Source organism: Lepus europaeus, chromosome 2 (genome assembly GCF_033115175.1).
Source record: "Lepus europaeus isolate LE1 chromosome 2, mLepTim1.pri, whole genome shotgun sequence".
Lineage (NCBI taxonomy): Eukaryota > Metazoa > Chordata > Mammalia > Lagomorpha > Leporidae > Lepus > Lepus europaeus.
Window position 1 is genome coordinate 102,938,338 of NC_084828.1, and position 12,195 is coordinate 102,950,532.

The 12,195-nt window shown below is 36.0% G+C and overlaps 1 protein-coding gene across 7 annotated transcripts in view; it reads left to right on the forward strand.

Moving 5' to 3' along the window:
• TBL1XR1 (TBL1X/Y related 1) overlaps positions 1–12,195 on the forward strand; it is a 182,632-nt gene that overhangs the window by 143,510 nt on the left and 26,927 nt on the right. For all 7 annotated transcript variants that reach the window (XM_062211667.1, XM_062211671.1, XM_062211650.1 and 4 more), the window contains 7 exons: positions 1,421–1,566; positions 4,842–5,064; positions 5,825–5,957; positions 6,304–6,445; positions 8,299–8,362; positions 8,448–8,545; positions 10,043–10,103. In XM_062211667.1, coding sequence (XP_062067651.1) covers positions 1,421–1,566; positions 4,842–5,064; positions 5,825–5,957; positions 6,304–6,445; positions 8,299–8,362; positions 8,448–8,545; positions 10,043–10,103 — 867 coding nt within the window. The remainder of the gene's footprint in view (positions 1–1,420; positions 1,567–4,841; positions 5,065–5,824; positions 5,958–6,303; positions 6,446–8,298; positions 8,363–8,447; positions 8,546–10,042; positions 10,104–12,195) is intronic.

Below are 12,195 nucleotides of genomic sequence, written 5' to 3' on the forward strand. Positions count from 1 at the left end.
CCCCTCATCCTCACCGGTAAATTTCTTCGCTATCTCTGTGAGCTCAGATTAAATTGAAAACTATAAGTGCATTTAATCATAATTTTGCCTGTGGGCAAAATCAGGAGTTTAAAAATCAAGGTCTTAAAAGTTTTTTCCCCTTACCTCTCGCATGTATAAGTACACATTAGTTGGATATTGTAGAGGGAAGTGGGGATCAGTGGGGACTTTGCCTATCAGTTAACCAGATGAAATGTTTTCTATCCACTGGTGGCTGTTGAGCTCACAGTATTTTATTGTACACTATTGGTAAGTGCCACAAGGAGGAGAGAGTGAAAGAACAATTTCCCTCCCATCCCCAAATACATACTAAACTCCCCAAAATTAGGACAGACCGATTGGGAAACAGGGTTGTTATGTGAAAAAACTGTTAACCAAAATAAGCACATATTCATTTTGAAAATTTACCATTCTGTAATCCACATACAATTTGAATGTTATAACATTTCCTGTTTAATAATGGGCATTGGTGAATATTTTGGTAAACAGAAGAACCTGCCTGTGTCTTACCAGTTTACTAGAATTTTACATTTCAGTGATACTTTCATAAAGAAACAAGTCTACAAAATAAATTTTTGTTATGTGAACATTCTGGTTTTAAGTATTTCAATTTAAAAATTGAAATAATTGCTGTGCCTGAGTTTTTACTAATTAGCAAAGCACCAGTCTTTTTTTGTTTTTTTGAAGCACTTAACTCATACATAAATGGGAGTTAAGTATTGGAATTCCTTTTCATTCTTAAATTTCAGTTTGTATTTCTTGTATTTTAGCTATTTTATTTCCTCAGCAGTTTGACAAAGCTACAAAATATTGAATTTAACATGTGTTTGAGAATTTGTTTAAATATGACAGAAATACTTAAATGTTGCTTAATGTATCTTGACCTCTATTATCTCGAGCAACGCAATTGAATCACTTGATTTCCAAGGACTTTTACAAACTTTAAATTTGATTTTTTGGTTAAGGAAAGTTACATATGACTTTTAAATTGTAGAAAATTTGAAGCTATGTATTCAGAGTATATACTTAGAAAATGTAGAGTACATTAATTAAGAGAGAAGTGAAGAATGTGGATACATCTGAAAGTTCATGGATAATCGGAATTAAATTAAGCCTACTTTTGATGCAGAACCTTTTGAAATCCATATGTAATTTTTCTATAATACACATTTTTTTTTCAGTAAACTTTCTGAAAATCCCTAAAGGCTAATATGTTTAGATTTTGGCACTTCTTTTGTTTAAAAATGATTTTTATTTTCGCTATCAGTGTTGGATTTTAAACAGTCGACTGTGATTTTTGAAAGATTATAAAGATCTTTTCATTTGTGTCTTTTAGCATGTTGCTACTAGGAAAATAAAATACCTTTTCTTTTGTTTTTAGGATTTTCTCATTCAGCATTTACCTTTGGTATAGAAAGCCATATCAGTCAGTCTAATATAAATGGTGCCCTCGTCCCACCTGCTGCATTGATTTCTATCATCCAGAAAGGCCTACAGTATGTAGAGGCAGAAGTTAGTATTAATGAGGTAAGGAAGACTTAATTCAAATGTGAATTCTTTCTCTAATATAGTCCTTATATCATCTATCTTGTTTGCTTATTCAGTATCTGATTTTAGCTTCACTGGATAAACAATAATGAAGGGTGTTATTCCTAATGTAGCAGTCAGATCACAGAGGACTGGTATGCTGGCTCCGGGTTATAAGGACCATTATCTGCAGTTTATTTCCCCTAATATATTTTTGTAAGTAAACATAAGAAATCATTATCATTAACAAAAAGGCATTGTGTTGTAGAATGCTGAGACTAAATTAATGGCCTGAAAATTTGAAACTGTCAACATTATTTGGATGTATCCTGATTTTGGAACTAGTATATAATTGAAAACAACTCTGTGCCATTGCTTGTAAGGTCTATTCACAAGTAGTGTGTTCAGTTCAAGTGTCAGGTTCAAATCCTGCAGTCACATTTTGTTACATGTTGTCTGTGGCTGCTTATGGCAGAATTGAGTAGTTGTGGCAGAGACCATATAGTCTGCAAAACTTGGAGTAATGAATTCCTAGTGTCTGGTCTTTCTACAGAAAGTTTTATAAATTTCCCATTACAACTTAAAATTTTCATGTATGTCCAGGATTCACAAGTCAAACCTCAGATGGAGTTTTTCCCCATATTTTCATTTCAGGAATTAACATGTTCCCTTGTATATATTATTAGAAGTCAAGCATCTTTGTTTTTTACATTAGCATTTATTGCTACAATTATATAGTATACCAAAATATATTTTATTATTTTAGGATTTTCTTTTCTATGATTTGGAAACCCACTAATACTAAATTTAATGTGTCTTGATTACCTGTTAGCATTTTTCTTTCTAAAATATGAAGGTACTTGATAATGTTTATGGAAAGATGGAATTACAAGATAAATTTAGTTTGGAATTTTTTTCCATTACACACATTTTTCATAAACTTTTGAGGACCTTTTCTATGTGTGGCTTTCAGTTTTTCTTAAACAGAAAATTATCATTTTAACTCCATTTTCAGTGAACATTTTGAAGTGCCCTTGTATGCTTTATTGCAAAGAGTGATAGGCAAGTTTTGCTGCTCACCAGAGATGAAGTCTTCTTTTAGCTGGAAAACAGCTTGTAAACTAGTACTCTGTATCTGTATGGATGTTTGTATATTTTTAGCTGTTTATAAGTTAAAGTGCTGCTTCCTATTTCTCAAGTATTCTATGACAGTTGGCAATTTAGAAAGATGTGCTGTGTAATCACCGTAGCATATTCACACCACTAGATTATCAGTTCACTGGCTTAAGTGAACCAGGTTTCACATAGGCACGTTCTAGCCAATTTATGTGTTGTCTGTGGCTGCTTATGGCAGAATTGAGTATTTGTTTGTGTTTCTGACTTTCTCTCTCTCTGTAACTCTGACTTTCAAATAAATCTTTAAAAAAAAAATTGAAGAGCACTAGTCTGAGTTATGATGCTACTTCTTAAATGTTAGTGCAGGTGAGACTCACCCAGAAAGCTTGTTAACACACTGGTTCCTCAGCCTGCCTTTGGGGAATTCTTTTTTAATTTTTCTACCTCCAGACTTTTTTTTTTTTTTTTTAAAAGATTGATTGATTGATTGATTGATTGATTTCAAAGGCAGAGTTAGAGAGAGGGAGGGAGGGAGGTCGGTCCACTGGTTCACTCCCAAAATGGCCACAACAGCTGGAGCTGGGGCAATCCAAAGTCAGGTGCCAGGAGATTCTTCCGGGTCTCCCCCATGAGGGTGCAAAGGCCCAAGGACTTGGGCCATCTTCTACTGCTTTCCTAGGCCATACCAGAGAGCTGGGTTGGAAGCGGAGCAGCTGGGAATTGAACCAGCGCCCATATGGGATGTCGGCACTGCAGGTGGCAGCTTTACCTGCTGCACCACAGCACTGGCCCTTCTTTCAGGGATTTTGAATTCTGTAGGTTTTAGTCTACAGTTCCAACAAAATACCAGGTGATAGCAGTTCTTTTGGCCTTTGAATCATAGTCTGAATAGCACTGTTAAGAGATCCCATTTTCCTGTGATTAGCTGTGCAACTTCAACAACTCTGTGGGAGCCTCACAAGTGTGCTTGTATGTAACATTAATAAAATGAGATGATTGTAGAGCACAATATTTGAAGTTGATTTCTGCTTTAATATTTTAGTGAAACTGCAGGAAGCTTTTGAATCCGAGAAACCTTTTTAGAAAGTTTTTTTCTTTTAATTTAAATGTTCTTTATTTTTTTTTTTAAAGATTTATTTATTTGAAAGAGTTAACGCAGAGAGAAAAGGAGAGGCAGAGAGAGAGGTCTTCCATCCACTGGTTCACTTCCCAAATGACTAAAACAGCAGGAGCTGAGCTGATCAGGAGCCAGGAGCTTCCTCCAGGTCTCTCAAGTGGGTGCAGGGACCCAAGCATATGTGCTACCCTCTACTGTTTTCCCAGGCCACAGCAGTGAGCTGGACTGGAAGTGGAGCAGCTGGGACTTGAGCCAGCACCCAAATGGGATGCCAGCATGGCAAGTGGCGGCTTTACCCACTATGCCATAGCGCCAGCCCCGGAAAGTTTTTAGTTTTTAAGAGAAATGGTTATCCCTTGGTATCAGCGAAGGATTGATTTTAGAACCCTCTTCCTCCCATATCCAAATTTATGGATGTTCAGGTCCCTGACTCAAATATTAAAATGGTTTTAGTATTTGCATATAACGCATGTGCATCCTTCCATATGCTTTAAATCCCCTCTACTTACAGTCCCTACTACAATGTAAATGGTAGGTAAATAGTTAAAGTGTATTGTTGGTAGAATAATGGCCATGGGAAAAAATCTGTATGTGTTCAATACTGACATTCATGCTTCTATTCATTCTTGGTTGAATCTGGATACAGAGAGCTGACTGTTTACCACAGTGTAACAAACAGTTCTCGCCTCTTATATGAACTGTTCTGTACTGGTCACTGCTTTTGACTAACAAAATTTTAGAATCTTAATTCATAAACATTTTTGTCCTCTGACCTACATCCCTTCCAATTTTCAGCAGTGACTTCTGTTATATTGCAGTTATATCTCCCAACATTTAAGAACATGAACTAAGTGAAAATGAAAATTTAAACAGCAACTTGCAATTACCTGTTGGTGGTTCCCTTTTGCTTTTCCTCCCAATTCCTTTCCTTCTTATGTGTGTCCAGTATGAGTGTTTTCATTTCTGCAATTGATTTGTATGTACGGGAATAACTCTAATTGTTATCTTTTGTTTTTCTTCTCTCACAATTTTCCAAATCCAGGATGGTACCTTGTTTGATGGTCGACCAATAGAGTCTCTGTCCCTGATAGATGCCGTAATGCCTGATGTAGTGCAAACAAGACAACAAGCTTATAGAGATAAGCTTGCACAGCAACAGGCAGCAGCTGCTGCAGCTGCCGCAGCTGCAACTAACCCACAAGGATCTGCAAAAAATGGAGAAAACACAGCAAATGGGGAGGAGAATGGAGCGCACACTATAGCAAGTGAGCTAAGTGTTTTTCAGGAGAAATATCTAGCTTTGTAAGAATGTTCTATCTTCTAAATTGAAAATATTTATCTATTTATTTAATACCGATTTGCTCCTGTAGCTTGTCTCACACACTTTAGGTTTTCCATCTAAAGCTCCCAAAAGCTAGATATGTTTGAATCCACATTATTTTTCCTTTTAAAATATTTAGAAACCTTTTTGCACTATGAAGTGAATTTTTGCCTCTTCATTTGATTTCTAAATAAAATTTGCAATGCTAGTTATGAACTAATAAAATATTAAGTTCTGGCACTGAGATAGAAAAGCAGCTCTAATGTTATATGAATGATATCAGCAACCCCTACTGGCAGAAACTTGGAATAGGACTGGTACATGTATATTTAATTCAAACTGTGTCATCATTTTAGCCATGTTTGTGTTTTAACCGTTCACAGTCATCCTCTCCCTACCACCTCTCTAAACACACACTCCTGTGCACATACATAAGCTTTAAAAAATAGTATACACTGGAAATTTATATTCATTAAATAAAAGTTAAAAAAAATAGTATAGTCATAGTTAACTAAATATAGAAGTATATATTTCATGAATAACACTGTGTAGTCATGTTTACCTTAATCTGATATGGTGAAAAATATAACATTATGCGTTGTAAAGGAAGGTTTTGCTGGTTTTGAATTCTTACCTCACCCTACCCCCCAAGGATGTTGTAATATTACCTAAGTGGAATTTTCCACTTGTTTCTCGTGATGCAGATAATCATACTGATATGATGGAAGTGGATGGGGATGTTGAAATCCCTCCTAATAAAGCAGTTGTGTTACGGGGCCATGAATCTGAAGTTTTCATCTGTGCCTGGAACCCTGTTAGTGATCTCCTGGCATCAGGGTATGTTTCTCAACTGGTATTAAACTGGCTTTCTAGAATATCTTATTGAACTGTTAAAGCATTTTATAAATATATTACTTAGGTTTTTTAGTTTTTTTATTGTTGGTTGTTTGCAGTCAGTAATTTTGCTTCTGTAAATCTTTATTCCTTCATGAAGTAATTTTAGAAGGCATAAAATATTTCAGTTGGGAGTACCAAGATGTAGAAGGGAAAAATACTGGAAATGGAAATCCATGGTAGTCTGGTCTTTATTTGCTTTATAAGTAATACAATGTAAACATGTTGCTTTGATTCCAGGGTACTTGAGCATGTTATAAGGATTTAAAATAAATTGCATACTTTGTAGGTCTGGAGACTCAACAGCAAGAATATGGAATCTTAGTGAAAACAGTACCAGTGGCTCCACACAATTAGTACTGAGACATTGCATACGAGAAGGAGGGCAAGATGTTCCGAGCAACAAGGATGTAACTTCTCTAGATTGGAACGTGAGTATCACTCTATGGTCTGTGGTAGACGTGGTACCAAAATGCTTAGCCTCTCAAGCCTCACACTGGTGGTAGGGTTTTCTCTTGTTCAAATATTACTGGATTTCACTAGTACCAACAAGGACTGGCCCTATAGTACACTAGGTTCAACTTCCGGCTCTTCAATTTTACCCAGGAGTTGTTAACTACTGCATACATATAAAATAGAAGTATGAAAGTGGCACCTATATGGATAAGGTAATAGAAAATCTTTAGCATAGTAACATGCAACAACTTAACACCTGACTCCTTTCTTGAGAAATAAAATAAATCTGTATACCAAAATTCCATTCTTTTTTTTCTCATTATGTTGCAAACTGATAAAACTTCATTGCCAGCTACATTTTAGGGACCGTTAAGATGGTTTCCTCTCATGATTTATTCAGCTGTTCTGCTTCTGTAAATGATTTAGCATCTTTCAGGATAACTTGGCTATTCTGTTAGTAGATCTTCACCCTTTCAGTTTAAAATATAGAACAACCCCACCCCACTCCCAGACCTCTTAGACTTTGAGCTTCTCAAAGAATATGAAGCGTCACGTGGCCTTTTCTCCTCTGGCCTCTAAGAACTTCCTGTAGGACTGCCCAAACCCAAAGCATCTTCTAAATCTTATTCCAAAGAATCAGTGTTCAAAAGTGATTGCTTCAGCTAAAGTTCTCAGGTTCTGTGGAATTCTTCCAGAACACAAAGCTAGGTCTTTTTGTTGTTGGTTTCCAAAATCGCCAACAATGCACTTACCCTTCCCCTCCTATAAAGTACATATTGACAGTTCTCAAAGTTCAAAAGGGCTTAGCACATCACAGTATTCTTTTATTGTAGGATCAGAAGGCAGAATTATCTTGTTAATATGGGCCCTTACTGTAATCTTAGATCAAAAATTGCAGTTTTTTATGCTCTTGCCCAGTGACCTGTTAAGTTAATGAAACCCACAGTTTATACTGAAGAGGATGGTAATGAATGTTGATTTATGTTTCTGTACAGCATGTTAAGTTTTGGAAAGTGTAGGCTTTTCAGAAATGTATTATTCATTGTGAACTTGAAGTTTCCACTAAAAGGGATAAAACTCCTTGATAAATCGTTCTTTACCATGGCTAAAGCAAGAGCCTATGAGATATCTGATCTTTGAAGTGTTCTTTTCCTTGTTTTGTGGTCCATGGACTAAAACATTTGGAGACTGATAGTTAAAGGAACCTTGGCATAGTGAAGGATTTGGAAATAAACTTTGGCCGTTAGCTTCAGCATGGCTCTATCTTCCTTCGGCATTCCTAGCAGAACTGAGTCTGTTCCCAGAACCGTTGTGTATGTTTCACTTACTGTACAGTGAATGGCTTGAGAAGTCTGTTGTAGGTAATGTTGTATGCCAAGTATGGCAGGGTTTTTATCTGTATCTCAAAGTACTCATCCCAGCAATACAGCTATCTATAAATTTTACATTTGTGTAAATAACATTTTATTATACCGTTTATCAAGGCAAGGGTTTTTCCTGATAAAAAGTAGTCCTCTCTTCAATAACTGTAAAATCAGCCATCACTCATCACTCTTTTCTGGGTCTTTTCCTTGAGCTGTTGTTTTTTGGTGCTTGATAATTTTTTTGTTGTTTTTAGGTTTTGTGTTTTTTTTTTTTTTTTTTGCGGGGGGGATAAATACATACTTCACAGTAGAAAAGGATTAACAAAGGAAAGATGCATTCCATGTTTTAAGAATGATCATCTGAAATGGCAATATTGTTTGAATCATGCATGTACCCTTTTTGTTTAGCCATGTATAAAAAACTTGTGTAATATATAATGAAAGAAATTTGTTTCTCCTCACAGAGTGAAGGCACACTTCTAGCAACTGGTTCATATGACGGATTTGCCAGAATATGGACTAAAGATGGTAAATGAAACATTTTCCCTCTTGCTTAATTATTGATCTAATTAGCTTTGAAGTAATTTTAATGTGTTTCTTTTTTGAAATGTAGGTAATCTTGCCAGCACCTTAGGACAGCATAAAGGCCCTATATTTGCATTAAAATGGAATAAGAAAGGAAATTTCATCCTAAGTGCTGGAGTAGACAAGGTAAAATCATTTTAAACTAAATTCTATAAAGTTTAGTGTCTTAATGACTAAAATTGAAAGTAACATTTTCCCATCTCTGTCAATCACATAAGCAAAACATTCACATTTGGGAAATTCAAGTTTGGATATATGATAGTGATAGAAATCCTTTTTTAGATTTTTGATTAGCTCATTTCTGGATCTGCGCATCAAAATACCCTTTGTCTCTTCTCTGACTGACCCCTCATTGTTATTGCTGGAATTTGAGCCGTAATGCATGCATACCTCCTACACCTATTGGTCTACCTTCTACAATTTCTAGTTAATCTTATCAGTGAATGTGGCTTTGGAATGATTCCATGGGAGAAGCTAGAGCCTGGTACACGAATGCTTGGTGCTTGGTTGAAACTAAAAAATTCAGGGCCTTTCTGGCTTTCTTCATTTAAGTAAGTTGGTGAATTTGGATGGGTTGCAAATAGGGCCTCCTCCTTTTTCTTAGCTCATCTCATCTTAAAACACCTCCTCAAGGAAAAGTACAGTTTTAAGATTCTAATCTTACTTTAGGGGGGGTCATGCTAACAATTGTGTGTAGATCACATAGGAAGGTGGAGAGAAATTGGTTGAGGCTTTATGTTTAGTAAACAGTGAATAAGGGAAGAAAAGTAAAGGGGGCTAGGAAGAAGAGAAGCCCTGTTAATAGTCACTCAGTAGTACTTGAGGGCCCTGTTTTAAATATCGTCAAATTCTCTGGTTGTGGTTTTTTTTTTTTTTTTAAAGTTTTTTTATTTATTTGAAAAGCAGAGTAAAAGAGAGGCAGAGAGAAATAGAGAGGTCTTCCATCCACTGGTTCACTCCCTAAATGTCCACAGTGGCCAGAGCTGCGCCCATTTGAGCCAGGAGCTTCCTCCAGGTCTCCCACATGGATGCAGGGGCCCAATGACTTGAGCCACCCTCCACTGCTTTCCCAGGCTATAGCGCAGAGCTGGATCAAGAGTGGAGCAGCCGGGACTCGAACTGGCACCCATATGGGATGCTGACATTGCAGGTGGCTGCTTCACCCACTATACCATGGCATCGGCCTCAGTTTTCTTGTCTTGTAAATGTTAACTTTAACAGTCGTTTGATATTGACAGCTAGCTGATTTTAATTTCAACCAGGAATTTACCTTCTCATAGCTAAACAGCTATTAGGATATAGTGAATGTACTGTTGAAATGGAACATATCAGGCCTTCTAATACAATGCCTAGTAGTGGTTTGGTGGTAACTAGTAATTGTTAGTATGAAGAAAGATAACTGGTGAAGCATCACCAGGGAAAAATTACACTGCCTAATAGTCATCCTCCTCATCTCTTTCCCTCAAATGAATTGTAGAGCCTTGTGGTACTATCGGGGATAAAATAAGTGTTTAAAATTAAGTCTACTCTGACATTTCATGTTGCTATAATACAGTTAAGCATATAATTATGCATTTTTGGTAAGCTTTTAATTTCATAATGACTTTTTTCTTTTAATCTCAGACAACAATTATTTGGGATGCACATACTGGTGAAGCCAAGCAGCAGTTTCCTTTTCATTCAGGTAAATCTTCATAATTTATACTAAATCTGTAACTTTCTGCAGTTTTTCTAATTAAACTTTTAACAGCATCTATTTCATTTCAAGTCTTGAAATCTCAAATATCAATCTTGGTAGTAGCCCTTTCAGTCACTGATGTTCTATGCCACTCCAATTGTTAATTGTCAGAGGACCATTAAATGCTTCCTGAGAAATATACCATAAAAAATCATTTGCACTCTGGTTCAATTACAGCAGTATTATTTAATGGAGAGAGCATGAATTTTTGAATCAGAAGTTTAAGGTTTGAATGTCAATTCTACCCCCACTTAATAAGCTTTCAGGCAGAGCAAGTTACTTTAAACTTTTCTAAACCATGTTTTCACTATCTGAAAGTGAGGGATAATAACAATATCTGTTCTGAGGCTGAACCATCACAATGTATATGAAAATACTTTATAAACCATAAATTTAGGGAGTGTTGTCACTTCCTCATTGGATTGATGGATCTAAATCAATCCATGAAATTAAGAAAAAAAAAAAAAAAGCTCACCTAGTTTTGTTGGAACTTAGGTATTTTATATGGGTTTCTCTTTCAAGAAATACTTAATCTGATTCTAAATCTGATCAGTTTGACTGCCAAGAGAGTATTCCTTGTTGCATGGTATACAACTGATGTTTTTGGCCCAGGTGCATTACCTAGTTTCTGAATATTTGGAAAATTTTCAGATATCTTTCTAAATTGATTTCTAATTTAATCCAGTGTCATTTAATTCACTCTTTTATAAAAGTGTTGCTAATTTTCTATATGCTGATTCTATCAGTTTGTGAGGAAAGCCATCAAAATCTTTGAAGCTTTGTTAGTTTTCATTGCATGGCATTTTAAAACATTTATTAGATGCATGAATATTTAGAAATGTATCCTCTTTATGGTAAATCAGTCTTTATTATGTTAATCACCCTGTTTCTTCCAGTTTATGTGCTGTTCTTTGAAATCTGCATTGTCTGATATTCATATAGCCACTCCAGATTTCTTGTTGTTAGAGTTGGCATTGTGTATATTTATTTTCTTTATCACTTTACTTTCCATCTGTTGATGTCTTTATATTTGAAGTGTATTTTACATAGGTGAAGCTTCCAGTTGATTCTTGTTCATTCAGTCTGTAATCTCTTTTAGTTACAATATTTAGGCCATTCACATTTAATGTAATTTTTGATAGGGTTAGGTTTAAATTTATTCCATATCTATTTGCCTTTTCTGTTCAGCCTGTTTTTCTGTTGGTTCAGTCCCCAAATGGCTTCAGTGGCAGGGATGGGCCAGGCTGAAGGAAGGTGCCCAAGAATTTGGGTCATCTTCCTCTGATTTCCCAGGTGCATCAGCAGGGAGCTGGATTAGAAGTGGAGCAGCCAGGTCTTCAACTGGTACCCATATAAGATGCTGGCATCAAAGGCAGAGGCTTAACCCTCCTAGGCCACAACATGGGCTCCTTGCTTGGTTACTTTTGACTGGAACTAAGACAATAACTTTTATCTTGTAGGTTGCTTGATACTTTTATATTACAAATATTTGTGAAATGTGTTCTGGGACAGCATTACATTATTTGGAAATGGTTGATCCCTTTGGATCTTGCCTGTAAGACTTGTTAAGTATCACAGAAACAGTACTCAGTGTAGGAATAATTATTACATCATTACTGAGGTTAGAATCTTGGGTTTACTCTAACCTGTGTTCCATGAATTACGAAGTTTTCTAGTCTAACTTGTGAATGTAGGTATTCTTCCCAGCCTTGAGTAGCAGGCATTATTTCTTCTGATACTTTTCAGTGCTGCTTTTCTACTTTCAGCTAGTTTCTTCTCATAATTGAGCTGATTAGTACTCAACAAATATTAGAATAGGACCTACTGCAGAGCTTTAGAACTCTGTTCTGTGAATTCTAACTGCCTTGATCTCCCCAGACTCTCAATTTTGTATCTTCAACTCGGAAGTTCCATTGAAGACCTGGACATTTTCTCCAGATTGTAAACTCTTGGCAATTATAATGACACATTTAATTTCATTGACCTTCTTTCAGTGACTATTGTCTTTCCTTGCCTGATGTGTAGTGTAATGAACAAT